This window comes from Nerophis lumbriciformis, linkage group LG03, assembly GCF_033978685.3.
Source record: "Nerophis lumbriciformis linkage group LG03, RoL_Nlum_v2.1, whole genome shotgun sequence".
NCBI lineage: Eukaryota > Metazoa > Chordata > Actinopteri > Syngnathiformes > Syngnathidae > Nerophis > Nerophis lumbriciformis.
The window spans coordinates 50266265-50290085 of NC_084550.2; the positions used below are offsets into that span (position 1 = coordinate 50266265).

The 23821-nt window shown below is 39.6% G+C and overlaps 2 protein-coding genes across 4 annotated transcripts in view; one reads left to right on the top strand and one right to left on the bottom strand.

The window, feature by feature from the left end:
• The window catches only part of syn2b (synapsin IIb), a 261009-nt gene that overhangs the window by 171629 nt on the left and 65559 nt on the right, over window positions 1-23821 (top strand). The gene's annotated exons all lie outside the window — the stretch shown is intronic.
• Window positions 1-23821, bottom strand: part of LOC133586226 (metalloproteinase inhibitor 4-like) — a 66964-nt gene that overhangs the window by 15597 nt on the left and 27546 nt on the right. Inside the window, exons 3-5 of the mRNA XM_061938602.2 lie at window positions 13987-14084; window positions 8735-8849; window positions 8523-8647 (exon numbers count right to left, since the gene is read on the bottom strand). Coding sequence (XP_061794586.1) covers window positions 8523-8647; window positions 8735-8849; window positions 13987-14084 — 338 coding nt within the window. The remainder of the gene's footprint in view (window positions 1-8522; window positions 8648-8734; window positions 8850-13986; window positions 14085-23821) is intronic.

A 23821-nucleotide genomic window follows, 5' to 3' on the forward strand; every position in this document is an offset into this window, starting at 1 on the left:
ATAAAAAAAGCATGTAAACAAACAGCTTGGGCCTTAAGAGGTTAAGTACATAACTCCACATAGTTTTGATGCCTTCAGTGACAATCTACAATGGTCATGAAAATAAAGAAAAGGTGTATCCAAACTTTTGGCCGGTATTGTATATAATGACGACTCGCAGCAGGACATTGGCATTAAAAGTGTTTTAAGTTGCATACAAATGCATTAAAATATTTAAATTAGATTTGCTGGTACCTGCAGAAACCCTGTATATAAACCCACCCTATTCACTTCACGGGGGATAGATAGCTTTGTATAAAAAAAAAAATTAAGAAAAATAAAAACAGGCTTCACTACACTTCTTAAAATAAACCTTGGCACTCTGCCAACTATCCATCAATTAGCCAGTGCTACAGTATCTTTTAGAAATAGGGATCAAACCGTCTTCCCCCCTGATGCCGACTTTCTTGCTATTTTTTGATCACCTGATTGGAAAGAGATGTGCTGTTTATCATTCACAATCCTTATGTAAGACAAGCTTGGGTTTTTTTATGCATCCGAAATCGTAAATAAATAGCTAACAATTGAAAGAAAACATCGAGGGTCCTCTATTAAGCCCACAAAACTCTCTTAAAAAAAAACATCAGGAAAATGCCAACAATACTCCATTTACATGTCATGGCCTGAAAATGAACCAAATATGAGTGATATTGTTATTATAAGCGCTAACGCAGATAGCCTATTTTAGCTTACGCTGCTATTGTTGACACACCGAGCCGGCGGCTGCTTCGGCTTTGCCTCAAACTTGCTTAAAGTAAATTCGAGATTATAATTCATGCATCGCTCAACTGGTAGTAGACAAGTGTGGCCACGGACCGAGAGGCTGGTCGACTTTCACATCCCCCGAGATGGCGAAAAAGACCCAAAAAGACGCTAGTTGTGGCAACTTTTTTTAACCTTTCGTGAGGATTGCGATTTATTCATCACCTTAATGGGATTATGTGAGCGTCCTGTCGGTCGGCATCCCAGCAAGAGTGGAAATTTTACAGTAAGTGTTTGTTTTATTATGGTTAGTTCGTATGTTTAGCACCTCGCGATGCTGCTGATGCTATAGTGTTTCAATAAAGCTGCATCCGTTTAGCCGTCGGTTTCTTAAACTTATCCTCATCCTCTTTGTGTTCGCCCTCAAAAATATAAGGTTCTGGACAGTGTTGGGTTAGTTACTGAAAAACAGTAACTAGTTACAGTTACTAGTTACTTTATTTCAAAAGTAACTCAGTTACTAACTCAGTTACTTACACCAAAAAGTAATGCGTTACTGTGAAAAGTAACTATTTAGTTACTTCTACTTTTTTTTTTTAAAGCTCCCATTAATGCCCTTTTAGCCTTCATTTTAGTACTGTTATTGCACTGGAGAATAATACAATCTGTTGATCAACTTGACATACATTTGCATCACTGAACTCTGCTAAGCAATGTGCTCTACATACAACACACAAAGACAAAGATATGTTTCAAAGGGCCAATTTATTTCAGGCCAGAACAAATTGACAAAACTATTTTAAATAGCTGCAACATAACATACATAAGTAACAAACAGCATAATAACACTAACACTAACACTAACCACGTTAAACCCAGATTCCGAACTAACAAAGGTCTTAACTCATTCTCTTTCTATGCCACTTCAATATGGAATGCACTCCCAACAGGTGTAAAAGAAAGGGCATCTCTATCCTCCTTCAAAACCGCACTAAAAGAACATCTCCAGGCAACTACAACCCTAAACTAACACCCTCCCTTCCACATAATACCTCTTCGGATTGTAAATAATCAAATGTAGACACTTTTTCTTATACTTTCTGATCTCTCTCTCTGTGTCCACTACTTGCTGTACATATCCTACCAAGTCAGTCCTACACTGTTTCAATGTCCATTTCTCTGATGATGCAATTGATGACTGAAGTGTTGATACCAACCAAACCTAACCCCCCCCCCCTCCATATCCCACACCCCGGATTGTAAATAATGTAAATAATTCAATGTATATACCCTGATGATTATCTTGTGTGGTGACTGTATTATGATGTTAGTATGTATTTGATAGTATATATCTGTATCTGGACCCCGACTTAAACAAGTTAAAAAACTTATTTGGGTGTTACCATTTAGTGGTCAATTGTACGGAATATGTACTGTACTGTGCAATCTACTAATAAAAGTTTCAATCAATCAATCAATCAACCAACAACATAGCTGTAAAGCTGGCTTCACCTAAGGAAGGCACACGTGACATACACAGAGCCTAACCAGGCAGATTTGAATTGTTGTTTTGGGCAGTAGACGGGATCTTTGATCCAAGACACAACTTACATTTAACTAAAATGTTCTTTTCTTTGTGCTCGACAAAAGAAAAGAAGTGAGAATATCTCATACTTGCCAACCCTCCCGAATTTCACTACCTCTCCCTGGGACAACCATTCTCCAAATTTCTGCCGATTTCCAGCCGGATTTAAGGCACGCCCCCTCCCGGTCTGTGCGGATCTGAGTGGGGACAGCCTGTCATCACGTCCGCTTGGCCAACCAAAAAGTAACCACAGAACACTATACCGTATAGGCGTATAGTGTTCTGTGGTTACTTTTTTGTTGGCCAACGGTTGTATTGCGCACCCCCCTCCCCTCCCCTCCCCTCCCCTCCCCTCCCCTCCCCTTCCCACACTCAGACACACAGTCACACGCACACACAGAGAGCGCAGAGGAAGAATCAGAAGCACGTCTCTGCTTCGCTGGAATAAAACACACTCAGATCCTCAGTTTCTAGCCGATACTACATAAAAAGTAACGTAAAATAACGCAGTAACGCATCATGTAGTAACGGTAACTGAGTTATTGAATATAAAAAAATAACGCGTTAGATTACTAGTTACCGCCGAAACTAACGGCGTTACAGTAACGCGTTACTTTGTAACGCGTTAGTCCCAACACTGGTTCTGGATCAGAAATTTTCCACAATTAATCGTTGTTGGCTCTCACAAAGTCTGCTTGATCAGCGTTGTTGTTGATGGGGAAGGGATCTGTTGTTCAAAACGCTACGACAAGGACATTTGATAGATAATTGCGATAGCCAATCAGATCACAAGTTGTTGTCAGTAAGGCCTTCTAGCTGGCCTTACGCTGTGATTGGATACTCACTTGGGAGTCCCAAGTGAGTATCCAATCACAAGTTGCGAAAACCATAGAAAGCCACAGAAAACTCACCGCCTAGTAATCCGCTGTGGATAGACCAAGCCAAACAATGCAGGTTTAGCGAGCGGTGCGCGCTCCCGTGAAGGAAATCAATTTGTGGCAGGCAATCACAACACCGGCGGTGAAATGGTTTGCCCGCCACTTTCACACACGCCTTTAACCTGAGCTGAGCCCGCCCACTAAGCCACCATTTCTAGTTCCCAACGCCCCCCCTTCGCTTTAGTTTTTTTTTCAATTTGTCGCACTTTTATTATTTCATTATTTTTATCTTACAATTTTACTTTTTATCCGAACCCTTTCACCGTATTTATTTTTGCACTATTTGGTGTAGCTTATGCATTGTTTATGTTCTTTGTTTGTTTTTGTTTTGTTTTTTGCTCTATGCTTTTTAACCTGTAAAGGACTTTGGTCCAATTTAAAAATTGTTGTAAACGTGCTATATAAATAAAGTTGCCTTGCCTTGCCTAATCAACCGACTATTGTGAGTTCAAATATTGTATTTCTTTATTTTTTTCATGTTTTACTTGTTTTATACAATTATTTTCCCTTTGACAGTACCACGGGTTTATTGAATGTTAAATGCGCGGAAAAATACACCCTTTTGTCCACTGTTGAGGGGATTCAATGCCCACACTGCAAAAAGTCAGTGCTCAAAAACAAAATACAAAAATTAGGGGTATTTTATTTGAACTAAGCAACATTATCTGCCAATAGAACAAGAAAATTTGACTTGTCAAGACTTTCCAAAACAAGTAAAATGAGCTAACCTCAATGAATCCAAAAATACCTTAAAATAAGTATATTCTCACTAATAACAAGTGCACTTTTCTTGGTAGAAAAAAAAAACGAGACCTTTTTGCTCAATATGTTGAAAAATATTCTTAAATTAATAAAATTAAGTAACCTACTCAGTAACCTTGTAGTTAGAATGTCTGCCCTGAGATCGGTAGGTTGTGAGTTCAAACCCCGGCCGAGTCATACCAAAGACTATAACAATGGGACCCATTACCTCCCTGCTTGGCACTCAGCATCAAGGGTTGGAATTGGGGGTTAAATCACCAAAAATGATTCCCGGGCGTGGCACCGCCGCTGCCCACTGCTCCCCTCACCTCCCAGGGGGTGAACAAGGGTGATGGGTCAAATGCCACACCTGTGTGTGACAATCATTGGTACTTTAACTTTTAACTTTAAATGCTAGTGCCATTATCTTGACATAACGATATTCGCTCGGCATCATGATTTTTTTTTCATGCTTGAAGTAAGAAATTATTACTTTAAAAAAGTAGTTTTATACTTGTGAGTGTTGATGACACCGCTTTGCATCAGTTGATATTCTAGTTTCAAGCATGTTTTACTCAATATAGGTCATCAAATCTCAGCAACAAGCTGTGATATCTTACTGAGATAATTTAGGACCAAAACCCTTAAAACAAGTAAAACACTCTAACATAAAATCTGCTTAGTTAGAAGAATGATCTTATCAGACAGAAAAAAAACAAATACAACCCTTATTAGAGATATTTAATCTTACTTAGATTTCAGTTTTTGCAGTGCAGTCGTGTGCACGTGTGTTTCTGTATAGCATCTCCAGCCGTGTCCATGTGGTGACATCAATTACGGTATTTTGAGAGGTGAAGTCGGACTAAGTAGGACATCACTGAAGGCGTAGGTGAGTCACAGTGGTACATTCACAGTGACAAATTAGTTCCAGAGTTATTTCACAGCGTTCATCAGATTGATAGCCTGAGGGGAAACAACTGCTCTTATAACAAATTGTTTTGGCGCACTGTGATTTGTAACGCCTGCCGGAAGGGAGGGTTTGAGCAGTTTGTGACCAGATGTGAGGGATATGCAGCGATGCTCGCTGCCCATTTCCTGACCCTGGACCAGTATAATTCCTGGATGGGGCGGGGGGAGATCGACACCGATGATATTTTCTGCAGTCCTAATTGTCCGTTGCAGTCTGTCCAGCTTGGTTGCGGATCCACACCAGACAGTGATGGTGGTGCACAGGACAGAATGATTCCCGGGCGCGGCCACCGCTGCTGCTCACTGCTCCCCTCACCTCCCAGGGGGTGAACAAGGGGATGGGTCAAATGCAGAGAATAATTTCGCCACACTTTGTGTGTGTGTGACAATCATTGGTACTTTAACTTAACTTAAAACTGAATGATGGATGTGTAGAACATGACAGCCTACCAAGTCAAATTCCTTCTGTGTTGAACTTACTTGACCCATAAAGCTGATTTTGGTTCTCATTAGGTAGAGCAAACGGAATATATACAGTGCAGGCCAAAAGTTTGGACACCCCTTCTCCTCATTCAATGCGTTTTCTTTATTTTCTTGACTATTTACATTTTAGATTGACACTGAAGAACTACAAATGAACACATGTGGAGTTATGTACTTAACAAAAAAAGGTGAAAAACTGAAAACACGTTTTATATTCTAGTTTCTTCAAAATAGCCACGTTGGTTAGCTATGAAGCCACACCGCTTGATGGATTGTACTATATAATATAGGAGTATTATTTTGGTGTGTGTATAAGGTAGGACATATTATCTGGCGGGGTTTTTTCGCAATATTATGCAAAAGCAACTTTTCTTATCTTCTGGTACCTGCTGATCTATGTTTGGGATCTGCATAAATCCTGAAAAATTGAGTGCGTCCGCCTTTGTAGTCCGTGCCGACCCCGTAGTCGATAAGCTTCTACTTTTTCTCTATCTTCTTGTTATGGGACATTCATCCTCCGCTGTTGCCATTTCTAATATACCCTTTGCTCTGATTACTGTTTTGCACACGCTTGGCATTCTCTCGATGAGCTTCAAGAGGTAGTCACCTGAAAGGGTTTTCACTTCACTATATATATCGGTACAGGCCAAAAGTTTGGAGACACCTTCTCATTCCATGGCTTTTCTTTATTTTCATGACTTTTTACATTGTAGATTGTCACTGAAGGCATCAAAAAAAAATCTAACGTTGTGATGCGTTACTACATTGCCGTATACTTAAAATGAGCAAAACTCCACGTAAATATTACATGTTGTTATGAATGTGCCTGTTGCTTACATTATACAGTACAGGCCAACATTTTGGACACACCTTCTTTATTTTCATGACTATTTACATTGTAGATGTGTGTGGCGATGTTGGGAGAGTGGCTGTGCCAGCAACCTGAAGGTTCCTGGTTCGATCCCCAGCTTCTACCGACCTAGTAACGTCCGTTGTGTCCTTGAGCAAGACACTTCACCCTTGCTTCTGATGGGTCGTGGTTAGGGCCTTGCATGGCATCTCCCGCCATCAGTGTGTGAATGTGTGTGTGAATGGCTGAATGTGGAAATAGTGTCAAAGCGCTTTGAGTACCTTGAAGGTATAAAAGCGCTATACAAGTATAACCCATTTATCATTTAGATTGTCACTGAAGGCATCAAAACTATGAATGAACACACGTGGAGTTATGTACTTAACAAAAAAAAAAGGTGAAATAACTGAAAACATGTTTTATATTCTAGTTTCTTCAAAATAGCCACCCTTTGCTCTGATTACTGTTTTGCACACTCTTGGCATTCTCTCGATGAGCCTCAAGAGGTAGTCACCTGAAAGGGTTTTCACTTCACAGGTGTCATAGTTTTGATGCCTCCAGTGACAATCCACAATGTGAACTTAGACTTAGACAAACTTTAATGATCCACAAGGTAAATTGTTCCACACAGTAGCTCAGTTACAAAGGATGGAAAGGGTAAGGATGGAAAGGATAATGCAGGTATAAAGTAGACTAAAAATGTACCATAGTAGCCATATAAAATATAACATACACGTTAGGTCAGGAAAAAACACAAGAGGCTATATCATCCCTACAAGCCTGTTTCGCAGGTTTCCCTGCTCGTAAAATCCCCCGACGAGCAGGGAAACCTGCGAAACAGGCTTGTAGGGATGATATAGCCTCTTGTGTTTTTTCCTGACCTAACGTATATTCCGCTCTATCCCGGTATTGAGCACTGTATAACGGATAAACCACATAAACCTCGACTATAAAATACAACATATATGTAATATTTACATATTATATTATATATATTATATACTGATGAAATAGTCATGAAATAAAGAAAATGCATTGAAATGAGAAGGTGTGTCCAAACTTTGGGCCTGTACTGTATTTTAGATTTCCGGTAGTCAACTATTTAAAATATGAGTCGTTAGTGTTAATGATAGCATTAGTGGATTCTTTGTATTTTTGTATGACATTTAGAGCCTAGGAGGGTTCATTTTGAATAGCAACTTATAAAATCAAACAATAGTAATATTAAAGACTAGAGATGTCCGATAATGGCTTTTTTGTCGATATCCGATATTCCGATATTGTCCAACTCTTAATTACCGATTCCGATATCAACCGATACCGATATATACAGTCGTGGAATTAACACATTATTATGCCTAATTTTGTTGTGATGCCCCGCTGGATGCATTAAACAATGTAACAAGGTTTTCCAAAATAAATCAACTCAAGTTATGGAAAACAAATGCCAACATGGCACGGCCATATTTATTATTGAAGTCACAAAGTGCATTATTTTTTTTAACATGCCTCAAAACAGCAGCTTGGAATTTGGGACATGCTCTCCCTGAGAGAGCATGAGGAGGTTGAGGTTGGCGGGGTTGGGGGGCGGGGTGTGTATATTGTAGCGTCCCGGAAGAGTTAGTGCTGCAAGGGGTTCTGGGTATTTGTTCTGTTGTGTTTATGTTGTGTTACGGTGCGGATGTTCTCCCGAAATGTGTTTGTCATTCTTGTTTGGTGTGGGTTCACAGTGTGGCGCATATTTGCAACAGTGTTAAAGTTGTTTATACGGCCACCCTCAGTGTGACCTGTATGGCTGTTGACCAAGTAGGCCTTAGATAATATGTGACTGGGCCGGCACGCAAAGGAAGTGCCTTTAAGGTTTATTGGCGCTCTGTACTTCTCCCTACGTCCGTGTACACAGTGGCGTTTTAAAAAGTCATACATTTTAGTTTTTGAAACCGATACCGATAATTTTGAAACCGATACCGATAATTTCCGATATTACATTTTAAAGCATTTATCGGCCGATAATATCGGTAGTCCGATATTATCGGACATTGCTATTAAAGACCAAAATAGGGCCACAAATAAACCTGTTAAAGAGAAGGTTTGTTGCAAAGTGAGGCTTGACAAGTGAATGTTTAGCAGGGATATCTGTTTCCTGAGTCGACATGCATTTAGCAGAGCGGGTTTGAATATTTATAAAGGGAGAATAGGAGAAATCCTGACTCACTCTGCACTCGCAGCCCATCTGGTATCTGTAGTTGAGATTCTTCCTCTGTGAGAGTGACAGGTTGTCCCAGGACTCCACCAGGTCACACTGGCCCACCGAGAGCCTCCCGTCGCTCCACATACTTCCTGTTGGGTAACATGGCAACACAGTCCGTCTAATGACATCCACTGGTGACAGGATTTTAACTCCATATTTTTGGGGGAGTGCAGTACCTGAGAGAAGATACCCTGCTTTGTTGTTGGAGTCCAATTTAACGCCACACAGCGAGGAGAAGACTGGAGTGTAGACGTACTGAATGTCCCTGGCCTTGTCGAACCCTTTAAACATCTGCAAGCAGAGAGAGGATATTATGGAGCTTGTACAGTAGGAGATTATTAAGCTATATGCATTAAATTTACCTTTTCAATTGATTATGAGTGGGACTAGAACCCTTAGAATGTTTGGTCATTTTGAGCAGTTTTCAGTAAACAGTTGGACGAATGTGAACAAACTAGAACTTTAACCCCAGTTAAACACCTTTAGAAGAAACTTGACATGACTTTCTTAGTTGTTTTTCTGTGTTCTATATCATTTCCTGTCCTGGTGCATTTACTTCCTTGTTCTAGTGTTGGAATTTCAGCTCCATTTTTTGTTCGGTTTCCCTCCAGCGCACCTGTGTTCAACTAGTAATTAGGCCAGGGGTCGGCAACCCAAAACGTTGAAAGAGCCATATTGGACCAAAAATACCCCCCAAAAAAATCTGTCTGCAGCCGCAAATAATGAAAAGCCGTATATAAGTGTTATAATGAAGGCAACACATGATGTAAGTGTCTATATTAGTTATAATAGCCTACTATCAAAATGACTTTATACATTCTAATATACGTGTTATAATGAAGGCAACACTTGATGTAAGTGTCTATATTACCTAAAATAGCCTACTATAAATGATAAATAAATGATAAATGGGTTGTACTTGTATAGCGCTTTTCTACCTTCAAGGTACTCAAAGCGCTTTGACACTACTTCCACATTTACCCATTCACACACACATTCACACACTGATGGAGGGAGCTGCCATGCAAGGCGCTAACCAGCACCCTTCAGGAGCAAGGGTGAAGTGCCTTGCTCAGGACACAACGGACATGACGAGGTTGGTACTAGGTGGGGATTGAACCAGGGACCCTCGGGTTGCGCACGGCCACTCTCCCACTGCGCCACGCCGTCCCAACTATCAAAATTACTTCCTTCCATCCATCCATCTATTTTCTACCGCTTATCAAAATTACTTTATAAGTCTTCGATTGTAGCTGAGATAGGCTCCAGCACCCCCCGCGACTCCGAAGGGAATAAGCGGTAGGAAATGGATGGATGGATATAAGTGTGACGTAAGTATCTATATTAGCTATAATAGCCTACTATCAAAATTACTTTATAAGTCTTATATAAGTGTTATAATGAAGGCAACAATTAATGTAAGTGTCTATATTAGCTATAATAGCCTACTATCAAAATTACTTCCATCCATCCATCCATCCATTTCTACCTCTTATCAAAATGACTTCATAAGTCTTATATAAGTGTTATAATGAAGGCAACACATGACGTAAGTGTCTATATTAGCTATAATAGTCTACTATCAAAATGACTTTAAAAGTGTTATAATGAAGGCAACACATGACGTAAGTGTCCATATTAGCCTACTATCAAAATGACTTTATAAGTCTTATATAAGTGTTATAATGAAGGCAACACATGACATAAGTGTCTATATTAGCTATAATAGTCTACTATCAAAATGACTTTAAAAGTGTTATAATGAAGGCAACACATGACGTAAGTATCTATATTAGCTATAATAGCCTACTATCAAAATTACTTTATAAGTCTTATATAAGTGTTATAATGAAGGCAACAATTAATGTAAGTGTCTATATTAGCTATAATAGCCTACTATCAAAATTACTTCCATCCATCCATCCATCCATTTTCTACCTCTTATCAAAATGACTTTATAAGTCTTATATAAGTGTTATGTGTTATGTGCAGACCTTTGAGACACTTGTGATTTAGGGCTATATAAATAAAGATTGATTGATTGATTGATTGATGGTTATAATGAAGGCAACACATGACGTAAGTGTCTATATTAGCTATAATAGTCTACTATCAAAATGACTTTAAAAGTGTTATAATGAAGGCAACACATGATGTAAGTGTCCATATTAGCTATAATAGCCTACTATCATAATGACTTTATAAATTCTTATACAGGTATAAGTGTTATAATGCAGGCAACACTTGATGTAAGTGTCTATATTAGCTATAATAGCCTACTATAAAAATTACTTCCATCCATCCATCTATTTTCTACCGCTTATCAAAATAACTTTATAAGTCTTATATAAGTGTTATAATGAAGGCAACACATGACGTAGAGTGGCCGTGCCAGCAATCGTAGGGTTGCTGGTTACTGGGGTTCAATCCCCACCTTCTACCATCCTAGTCACATCCGTTGTGTCCTTGGGCAAGACACTTCACCCTTGCTCCTGATGGCTGCTGGTTAGCGCCTTGCATGGCAGCTCCCTCCATCAGTGTGTGAATGTGTGTGTGAATGGGTGAATGTGGAAATACTGTCAAAGCGCTTTGAGTACCTTGAAGGTAGAAAAGCGCTATACAAGTATAACCCATTTATTTATTTATTTATTTACTATCAAAATGACTTTATAAGTGTTATAATGAAGGCAACACATGATGTAAGTGTCTATATTAATTATAATAGCCTACTATCAAAATGACTTTATAAGTCTTGTAAAAGTGTTATAATGAAGGCAACACATGACGTAAGTTTCTAGATTAGCTATAATAGCCTACTATCAAAATGACTTTATAAGTGTTATAATGAAGGCAACACATGACGTAAGTGTCTATATTAGCTATAATAGCCTACTATCATAATGACTTTATAAATTCTTATACAGGTATAAGTGTTGTAATGAAGGCAACACTTAATGCAAGTGCCTATATTAGCTATAATAGCCTTCTATCAAAATGACTTCCATCCATCCATCCATCCATTTTCTACCGCTTATCAAAATGACTTTATAAGTCTTATATAAGTGTTATAATGAAGGCAACACTTGATGTAAGTGTCTTTATTAGCTATAATAGCCTTCTATCAAAATGACTTCCATACATCCATCCATTTTCTACCGCTTATCAAAATTACTTTATAAGTCTTATATAAGTGTTATAATGAAGGCAACACATGACGTAAGTGTCTAGATTAGCTATAATAGCCTACTATCAAAATTACTTTATAAGTCTTATAATGAAGGCAACACATGACGTAAGTGTCTATAATAGCCTACTATCATAATGACTTTATAAATTCTTATACAGGTATAAGTGTTATAATGAAGGCAATACTTGATGTAAGTGTCTATATTAGCTATAATAGCCTTCTATCAAAATGACTTCCATACAACCATCCATTTTATACCGCTTATCAAAATTACTTTATAAGTCTTATATAAGTGTTATAATGAAGGCAACACATGACGTAAGTGTCTAGATTAGCTATAATAGCCTACTATCAAAATGACTTTATAAGTCTTATATAAGTGTTATAATGAAGACAACACATGACGTAAGTGTCTATATTAGCTATAATAGCCTACTATCATAATGACTTTATAAATTCTTATACAGGTATAAGTGTTATAATGAAGGCAACACTCGATGTAAGTGTCTATATTAGCTATAATAGCCTTCTATCAAATTTACTTCCATCCATCCATTTTCTACCGCTTATCAAAATGACTTTATAAGTCTTATATAAGTGTTATAATGAAGGCAGCACATGACGTAAGTGTCTATATTAGCTATAATAGCCTACTATCAAAATGACTGTGTCGCAGTATGAAGCAAATCTTTGTTGACAGAAATGTTGAAATTTTAATATTCTACACATTGTTACAACATTAGAAATCATTAGTAAATCAGAGGCTACTCAGAAGGTGAGATAACTCCTTGAAATGACTGGCTTTTAATGGATAGATGTAGATGTAATATAGATGTGTGTGTCCAAGTTAAAGGAAACGGCAAGCTGTCTTCTTTTAATAGATTTATTACAATCTTTGGCAAGCTAGGTAAGGTTTGCTGTGGTCTGGAACAACATGGCACACAAACAACTATCTAAAATGCAGCCAATATTATACACAGATAATGTGTCATGAGACATGCAAAACTAAATTATATACAAAGAGGATAAAAGTAAAGGATAATAAAGTTTGAACACACCTCATTCAATGTGTTTTCTTTATTTTCATGACTATTTACATTGTAGATTGTCACTGAAGGCATCAAAACTATGAATGAACACATGTGGAGTTATGTACTTAACAAAAAAAGGTGAAATAACTGAAAACTTGTTTTATATTCTAGTGTCTTCAAAATAGCCACCCTTTGCTCTGATTAGTTTTTCGCACACTCAATCTACAATGTAAATAGTCAAATAAAGAAAACACATTGAATGAGGAGAAGGTGTCCAAACTTTTCGCCTGTACTGTATGTATATATATATATATGTATATATATATATATATATATCCATCCATCCATTTGCTACCGCTTGTCCCGTTCGGGGTCGCGGGGGTGCTGGAGCCTATCTCAGCTGCATTCGGGCGGAAGGCGGTGTACACCCTGGACAAGTCACCACCTCAACGCAGGGCCAACACAGATAGACAGACAACATTCACACACTAGGGCCAATTTAGTGTTGCCAATCAACCTATCTCCAGGTGCATGTCTTTGGAGGTGGGAGGAAGCTATATATATATATATATATATATATATATGTATATATATATATATTACAGTGTGTATATTAAACGTTATTGGAGGTTTTTAAATGTTCTTAGAGCGCGTAATAGAGCAACTCACATTACCACCATTGTTAGCTGACTTTTGCTAGCATTTATTTATGATTTAGAATGCAAAAAACCCCCCCAAAAAAACGTGTGTTCTTGTCTCAAGTAAGGCCTGTTAACGACAAATGACAACATTTTGAAAAGAAAGTTCAGTTCCCCTTTAACCTGCACGTCACCATCTATCTCTGCATCCCGGGATCGCAACAACCTCAGCCATGACATAACTAGAACAGAGATGTTGAGCCAACATCAGTGACCTGTGACCTCCCAAATGTTCAACAATTCCCACAGACCCTTTTCGACATCATGTGGAAAGTCTTCCCAGAATAATTGAAGCTGCAAAAGCGGCAAAGAGGGTGGAACAAATCTGTATTTTCTTCCATTGTCACCTCCTGCAGGTGACAATGGAATAAAATACATACACCATCTGGACCACTAACCTAAAAATCCTCTTCAGGATGAAATTGTTTTTTTTATTACATTCAATATGTTTGTTTTATGCACAACAACAAACGCATCAGCCATTTGGATGACATAAACACGGCTCATCTCACCTTGATCATCTTTATTTCGTACTGGATCATCTTCATGTAGGGGGAGGAACTGTTGCTAGGCGACACAATCTTCTCTCCGGCAATCTTTGCCCTGATCACTGTCAGGAAGAAGGTGACTGGACTTAGAAACAGGACATTAATAAAAGACATGTAAGACGCATGAAATGTCACATCATAGGATGGATGGATGGATGGATGGATGGATGGATGGATGGATGGATGATGGTGCCACTGTTTTGCGAGGAGGAGGAAGAGTACAGTGACATTAAAGTTGTTTTGATCAGACAGGCAGAGAGATCAAAGCGCTCTTACAAACTGTACGCATCCCCCAGCAAAACAGATGGTGTGTAAAGAGTCTCTGTACTCCTGTAATACTTGCATGGAATTATTTTTGCAGCACATTAAACACATCCACACTTTAATTGGAAATGACTGAAGTCGTGAAAATGGGACCATTTTAAGTAAAGTCAGATCAAAACTGTCATTTCAGTCATTTGTTTGCATAAGAACAGCATTAAAGAGCCGAGAACTATTAGTAATAATGATAACTTTTGAAAAAAAGCATTTTAAACGCTTTTCCATCTGGCAATCTGATGGACGAGTCCGGGTTTGGAGGCTGCCAGGAGAACGCTAAATTTCGGACTGCATTGTGCCGAGTGTGAAATTTGGTGGAGGAGGAATTATGGTGTGGGGTTGTTTTTCAGGAGTTGAAAAGGCAAACTAAAATGAATACATAGAGTGGGGAGATCCCGAGAGGTGGTAGTTATTGGGTCCATTTGTACACTCTGAGTGACATTAACAATGATATTTAAATGTGGGCCCATATAGAAATGCCATTTAATGGTGGTCCGTAGCTTAATGCATATATATATATATATATATATATATATATATACTATATAGCCAAAAGTATTTGGCCACCCATCCAAATGATCAGAATCAGGTGTCCTAATCACTTGGCCCGGTCACAGGTGTATAAAATCCAGCACTTACCGTATTTTTCGGACTATAAGTCGCAGTTTTTTTCATAGTTTGGCAGGGCTCCAGTACGACTTATATGTTTTTTTCCTTCTTTATCATGCATTTTCGGCAGGTGCGACTTATACTGCGGTGCGACTTATACTCCGAAAAATACGGTATACTGTTTCTACAAACATTTGTGAAAGAATGGGCCGCTCTCAGGAGCTCAGTGATTTCCAGCGTGGAACTGTCATAGGATGCCACCTGTGCAACAAATCCAGCCGTGTTTTTTCCTTGCTCCTAAATATTCCAAAGTCAAATGTTGGCTTTATTATAAGAAAATGGAAGAGTTTGGGAACAACAGCAACTCAGCCACCAAGTGGTAGGCCACGTAAACTGACAGAGAGGGGTCAGTGGATGCTGAAGCGCATAGTGCAGGGGTCGGCAACCTTTACCAGTCAAAGAGCCATTTTGACCAGTTTCACAAATTATAGAAAACAATGGGAGCTGCAAAAAGTTTTGAAATTTTAAATGAGATAACACAGCATGCAAATTTTTTTTTTTGCTTTGTGCTATGTATAAACCAGGGGACTCAGACACGATGCCCACACCTTTTTGTGGATTTTTTAAGCTGGTGAGGCACGCGGGTTTTAAATGAATAGCGGTTGTCAGCGTCATGCGTGCCGTGACGGTACAGCAGTGCCGGCCCAAGCCTCCATGGGGCCCTAAGCAAAATTAGATTTTGGGGCCCTCTATTTCTGCCAATAATATTGATTGTTGATCATTCACACACCTACTATAAACTCATTGCGGCTCTGGCAGTGTTGTTTACATTATCCTATTGTCAGCCTGGCATGTTTTTACAAATGACATGTCATTTATAAAGATATGGGGGTGGCCCAGTTAAGAACATAAATAATACCAATGAATGAACGAATGATGTCCGGAGTGCCACATATGGTTCCTAATCTTAAAATGTAGAAAACATTCAGCTACAAGAGTGGCCTGGGGTTGAACAATCCAAGTGATAAAGCTTTGTATTTACAGTAAGTGTCATCTTGTCTCATCAGTCTTGTACATATTAGTCTTTAATTACTAGTTTATATTTTTAGTTAATTGTTCATATTTAATGTTTACTTTGTACAAAGAGAGCGTCGTCTACTGAAGTTAAATTCCATGTGTGTTAAACATAACTGGACAATAAAGCTGATTCGGATTCATTTTATTATTTTTGGTAACAAAAACCTGAAACAGCAATGTGCAAAAATAATTCGTAGTGCAAGAAAAACAATAAAGTGCAACAATAAAATCACTTAAATATATGTAAAAGAACAAATTCAATTGTACAAAAAACAACATAATTAAATTAAATATCAAGCAAATACTTAAATAATATTAATGAACAGAGTTACCAGAAACAAGGTAACATAACGGTTTATAAACAAATATAAAGTTACTACATATTAAAACTATGTAAATGTACATAACGATGTGCAAAAATTATTTTGGGAAAAAATCAAAATAAACTACCTTAAATTAAGGTCCTTAATTCACACATTTGACCATCACATCACAGTTTTGTTCCTCTGTTCTTCACCACCCACACCACTCCACCCACTCCTTAAAACCTGTGCTTCCTGGCTTTTCTGGAGGCAAAGTCATTTATGACATCACTGTAAGAAATCTGATGGCCGACTTTGTTATTAATACTAATCACTGCCAGTCCACTCAGTCTTTCTTGAGCCATGGAAGATCTCAAGTAGTTTTTTATTAATTTGAGCTTGGAAAAGCTCCGCTCTGCAGATGCAACAGTCACAGGAAGAGTGCAGGCTATCTGCAGAGCTACCCAAAGATTTGGGAACAACTCACAGATCTCATTTTGAGAGAGGTAAGTGAGCAATTCAAAGGGGGTCATCTGTGCTCTAGGGAGTTCTGGAAGGTTCTCCATCTCTGTGGCCAGTGCACTCCCATCAATATCAAACTGTTCTCCAAAGGTGAGTTTGTCTCTGAGAACTTTACACTGGTCCTTCCTCGCCTGTGCATCAAGTTGGCTAAAGTTGAAAAGCACTCCAAAAATGCTTCTAACCTCCCCTACGGACTGAAAGCGGTCCTCCAAAGACTGGATGGTACAGTTTTTGTACAATAATATATCTTTGATCATTTAGAAATCATCAGTCAGACTCGTACATGCAAAAAATAAAAAATAAGAATTTTTTGTTAATTGCTTTTGGGGGCCTCCTGGTGGCCGCGGGGCCCTAAGCAAGCGCTTAGTACGCTTATGCCTTGGGCCGGCTCTGCGGTACAGCATATAGCGCCCACTACAATCAGCGTGCCTGATCAGCCACATTTTGAATGGGGCTTCCGCTTGCTCACGTAGGTGACAGCAAGGCATACTTGTTCAACAACCACACAGGTTACACTGATGGTCGCGGTATAAAAAAAAACTTTAACACTCTTACTAATAATGCGCCACACTGTGAACCCACACCAAACAAGAATGACAAACACATTTCGGGAGAACATCTGCACCGTAACACAACATAAACACAACAGGACAAATACCCAGAATCCCATGCAGCCCTAACTCTTCCGGGCTACATTATACACCCCCGCTACCAAACCCCGCCCACCTCAACCGACGCACAGAGAGAGAGAGAGAGAGGGGGCGGGGGGTTGATATGTGAGGGAGCAGGCTTGGGGTGGGGGTGGGGTGTATAATGTAGCCCGGAAGAGTCATGGGATTCTGGGTGTTTGTTATGTTGTGTTAAGGTGCAGATGTTCTCCCGAAATGTGTTTGTCATTCTTGTTTGGTTTTGGTTCAAAGTGTGGCGCATTATTAGTAAGAGTGTTAAAGTTGTTTTATATGGTCACCGTCTGTGTAACCTGTGTGGCTGTTGACCAAGTATGCCTTGCTGTCACGTACGTGTGCAAGCAGAAGATGTATATTGTATAACAAGTGCTGGACTGGCACGCTGTCAATACAGATTGTAGAGGGCGCCAAATGTTGTACCATCATGGCACGCCCTTATTATAGCTGTAAGGGTGAAAATCGGTGAATATTAATCCCGGGAGTTTTCTGCGAGAGGCACTGAAATCCGGAAGTCTCACGGGAAAATTGGGGGGTTCAGCAAGTAAGCTGCTGAGCCGCATCAGAGTGATCAAAGAGCCGCATGCGGCTCCGGAGCCGCGGGTTGCCGACCCCTGGCATAGTGCAAAGAGGTCGCCGACTTTCTGCACAGTCAGTTGCTACAGAGCTCCAAACTTCATGTGACCTTCCAATTAGCCCACGTACAGTACGCAGAGAGTTCATGGAATGGGTTTCCATGGCCGAGCAGCTGCATCTAAGCCATACATCACCAAGTCCAATGCAAAGCGTCTGATGCAGTGGTGTAAAGCACGTCGCCACTGGACTCTAGAGCAGTGGAGACGCCTTCTCTGGAGTGATGAATCGCACTTTTCCATCTGGCAATCTGATGGACGAGTCTGGGTTTGGAGGAGAACGGTACATTTCGGACTGCATTGTGCCGAGTACGAAATTTGGTGGAGGAGGAATTATGGAGTTGGGCTTGGCCCCTTAGTTCCAGTGAAAGGAACTTTGAATGCTCCAGGATACCAAAACATTTTGGACAATTCCATGCTCTCAACCTTGTGGGAACAGTTTGGAGCGGGCCCCTTCCTCTTCCAAAGCAAGGTCCATAAAGACATGGATGACAGAGTCTGGTGTGGATGAACTTGACTGGCCTGCACAGAGTCCTGACCTGAACACCTTTAAGATGAATTAGAACGGAGATTGAGAGCCAGGTCTTCTCGACCAACATCAGTGTGTGACCTCACCAATGCGCTTTTGGAAGAATGGTCGAAAATTCCTATAAACACTCCGCAACCTTGTGGACAGCCTTCCCAGAAGAGTTGAAGCTGTAATAGCTGCAAAAGGTGGACCGACATCATATTGAACGCTATGGGTTAGGAATGGGATGGCACTTCAAGTTCATATGTGAGTCAAGGCAGGTGGCCAAATACTTTTGGCAATATAGTGTATGTCTTAAAGCCCCACTTAATAACTTTTAGTTTTGGTTGATTTTAGCAGCGCCAGTGGACCAAAGCGGTAGTGTTTTGCCAGAAGAAGACCACATTTCCCATGATGACTAGCGCATATTGCGTCATATTGTCATGACGTCTGCTGTAATATTGGCACAAATATTCAAGTACCCCTGGCTGCCTGGGTGTGCCTCAATGTTCACCCATGCCCACATTGAGCCACGCCCCTTTTTGGCGGAAACTTTAAACGGTAATGCAGCACCGAACGGCTAATTGTTTTTTCCAAAAATAATTGAAAAAATATATACAGTATGGGCCAAACGTTTGGACACACCTCCTCATTCAATCCGTTTTCTTTATTTTCATGACTATTTACATTGTAGATTGTCACTGAAGGCATCAAAACTATGAATGAACACATGTGGAGTTATGTACTTAACAAAAAAAGGTGAAATAACTGAAAACATGTTTTATATTCTAGTTTCTTCAAAATAGCCACCCTTTGCTCTGATTACTGTTTTGCACACTCTTGGCATTCTCTCGATGAGCTTCAAGCACACCTGTGACGTGAAAACCATTTCAGGTGACTCCCTCTTGAAGCTCATCGAGAGAATGCCAAGAGGGAGCAAACTAGTAGGGTCTGAATCAAGGGCAACCCAAAATGTTGAAAGAGCCATACTGAACCAATAATAAAATCTGTCTGGAGCCTTAAAAAATGTAAAGCCTTATATAAGTGTTATAATGAAGGCAACATATGATAAGTGTATATTAGCTATATTAGCCTACTATCAAAATGACTGTGTCGCAGGCTGATGCAAATCTTCGTTGACAGAAATGTATTCTACACAGTTTTACAACATTGGAAAACAGTACTAAAACGGAGGCTTTTCAGAGGGTGAGATAACTCCTGAAAATGACTGGCTTAGAATGGCCAAAGGTAAATATGTGTGTGTTCAAGTTGAAGGAAACGGAAACTACAAATGAAATGACCTCAAATATACCTAAAATACGAGGCATAACGATGCAATATGTACATACAGCTAGCATAAATAGCTTGGTAGCATCGATTAGCTTGCAGTCATGCAGTGACCAAATATGTCTGATTAGCACTCCACACAAGTCAATAACGTCAACAAAGCTCACCTTTGTGCATTCACGCACAGCATAAAACGTTTGGTGGACAAATAGAGACAAAGAAGGAGTGGCATAAAGCACGTCTTTCAGTGGCAGCATCATGGAAAGTTGCACATGTAAACAAACTATGGTGCGTTCAAGGACTGCCGAAATCAGGACAGAATGGTGTGTGCCAAATACTCTCATCAGTGAAGCATGTTTAATATAAACAGTGGGATTTCTAAAAAAAAAATAGGAAGGTTTGTGTCATGTTTGTCCTCCTACAGAAACCATATTTAAACAAAAAATATATTTTTTTCCTCATCTTTTTCCATGTTCATAAATTAAAAAAAAAAAGCTCCAGGGAGCCACTAGGGCGGCGCTAAAGAGCTACAGCTTGTATAAGACATAGTTGACTGATGTCTAAAAAGTTATTTATGGCAATCAAACACAAATAATAGTTGCATAATAATACTTTAATGGGACCTCCACCTCACCATGACTGATATATCGTTGAAATGAACACCAACGGTGCTCTCTTATCCAGCTTTCCTTAAAATAACATTTTGGCAAATTACCTGGCCCACTTCAAACCTTCTTTTGTGAGCGTAATCATGGATCCGGGCCATCTGTTAATGGTAAGCAATGCATCATGCTCGTGCTGTGCTGTGTGTGCATGGACCAAATGGTTGGCAGTCTGAGCTTTGGCTGCAGTCAAACGTGGAGCAGGAATAAAGATTCTGCAACCAATTAGCCAAAAATAGGACAGTGGAGTGCTTTTCCTTCACTACATTAGTGGACTCATCGCAAAGAGGCTGTCCATACAAGTGAACTTGGATGACTTTCAAGAAAATGATGTTTGGGAAAATTAACAGGAGAACTTTCACAGTAAATTGATGCCAAAAAACAACTTTAAATATGAGAACATAGGGATCTTTAACATTCGTGTCATTTTAGTGCCGTCAGAGTAAAGTGTTAAAACTGATTGATCCCTCATCAATACTATTTACGGGACCATAGGGCGCACCGGATTATAAGGCGCACTGTCGATGAATGGTCTATTTTCGATCTTTTTTCATATATAAGCAGTGTTGGGACTAACGCGTTACAAAGTAACGCGTTACTGTAACGGCGTTAGTTTCGGCGGTAACTAGTAATCTAACGCGTTATTTTTTTATATTCAATAACTCAGTTACCGTTACTACATGATGCGTTACTGCGTTATTTTACGTTACTTTTTATGTAGTATCGGCTAGAAACTGAGGATCTGAGTGTGTTTTATTCCAGCGAAGCAGAGACGTGCTTCTGATTCTTCCTCTGCGCTCTCTGTGTGTGCGTGTGACTGTGTGTCTGAGTGTGGGAAGGGAGGGGAGGGGAGGGGGGTGCGCAATACAACCGTTGGCCAACAAAAAAGTAACCACAGAACACTATACGCCTATACGGTATAGTGTTCTGTGGTTACTTTTTGGTTGGCCAAGCGGACGTGACGACAGGCTGTCCCCACTCAGATCCGCACAGACCGGGAGGGGGCGTGCCTTAAATCCGGCTGGAAATCGGCAGAAATTTGGAGAATGGTTGTCCCAGGGAGAGGCAGTGAAATTCGGGAGGGTTGGCAAGTATGAGATATTCTCACTTCTTTTCTTTTGTCGAGCACAAAGAAAAGAACATTTTAGTTAAATTCAAATCTGCCTGGTTAGGCTCTGTGTATGTCACGTGTGCCTTCCTTAGGTGAAGCCAGCTTTACAGCTATGTTGTTGATTGATTGATTGAAACTTTTATTAGTAGATTGCACAGTACAGTACATATTCCGTACAATTGACCACTAAATGGTAACACCCAAATAAGTTTTTTAACTTGTTTAAGTCAGGGTCCAGATACAGATATATACTATCAAATATATACTAACATCATAATACAGTCATCACACAAGATAATCATCAGGGTATATACATTGAATTATTTACATTATTTACAATCCGGGGTGTGGGATATGGAGGGGGGGGGGGTTAGGTTTGGTTGGTATCAACACTTCAGTCATCAATTGCATCATCAGAGAAATGGACATTGAAACAGTGTAGGACTGACTTGGTAGGATATGTACAGCAAGTAGTGGACACAGAGAGAGAGATCAGAAAGTATAAGAAAAAGTGTCTACATTTGATTATTTACAATCCGAAGAGGTATTATGTGGAAGGGAGGGTGTTAGTTTAGGGTTGTAGTTGCCTGGAGATGTTCTTTTAGTGCGGTTTTGAAGGAGGATAGAGATGCCCTTTCTTTTACACCTGTTGGGAGTGCATTCCATATTGAAGTGGCATAGAAAGAGAATGAGTTAAGACCTTTATTAGTTCGGAATCGGTTTAACGTGGTTAGTGTTAGTGTTAGTGTTATTATGCTGTTTGTTACTTATGTATGTTATGTTGCAGCTATTTAAAATAGTTTTGTCAATTTGTTCTGGCCTGAAATAAATTGGCCCTTTGAAACATATCTTTGTCTTTGTGTGTTGTATGTAGAGCACATTGCTTAGCAGAGTTCAGTGATGCAAATGTATGTCAAGTTGATCAACAGATTATATTATTCTCCAGTGCAATAACAGTACTAAAATGAAGGCTAAAAGGGCATTAATGGGAGCTTTAAAAAAAAAAAGTAGAAGAAGTAACTAAATAGTTACTTTTCACAGTAACGCATTACTTTTTGGTGTAAGTAACTGAGTTAGTAACTGAGTTACTTTTGAAATAAAGTAACTAGTAACTGTAACTAGTTACTGTTTTTCAGTAACTAACCCAACACTGTATATAAGGCACACCGGATTATAGGGCGCATTAAAGGAGTCATATTATTATATACTTTTCTAAATGTAAAATACTTCCTTGTGGTCTACATAACATGTAATGGTGGTTCTTTGGTCAAAATGTTGCATAGATGATGTTTTACAGATCATCTTCAAGCCGCTTTCTGACAGTCGCTTCCGGTTGCCCCGTTTTGTGGGCGGTCTTATTTACATGGCTCACTTTCAGCAGCGTCTTCTCACCGTCATCTTTGTTGTAGCGGTGTAGCGTGCAAGGACGGGTGTGGGAGAAGTGTCAAAAGATGGAGCTAACTGTTTTAATGACATTCAGACTTTACTTCAATCAATAACGGAGCAGCATCTTCTCATCCGGAAACAACAAGGCTGGAAATGTGTCCCGTGAAAAACCGTCCGACCGGAACTCTCTAATAACTAAAGTTCCTTGGGTGAATAATGTAAACTCACTACACCGGTATGTTTTAACGCTTTCATGGCGAGTTTACTGACAGATATAACTAAGAACTTTACACTACTTTATATTAGAAATGGCAACAGTGGAGAATGAATGTCCCATAAAAAGAAGATAGAGAAAAAGAAGAAGCTTATCGACTACGGTGTCGGCACGGACTACAAAGGCGGACGCGCGCAATTTTTCAGGATTTATGCAGATCCCAAATACAAATCAGCAGGTACTAGAAGGTAAGAAAAGTTGCTTTTGAATAATATTGCGAAACAAAACACACAATAATATGTCAAGAATGACAAACACATTTCGGGAGAACATCCGCACCGTAACACAACATAAACAGAACACATACCCAGAACCCCTTGTAGCACTAACTCTTCCGGGATGCTACAATATACACCCCCCGCTACCCCCCACACCTCAACCTCCTCATGCTCTCTCAGGGAGAGCATGTCCCAAATTCCAAGCTGCTG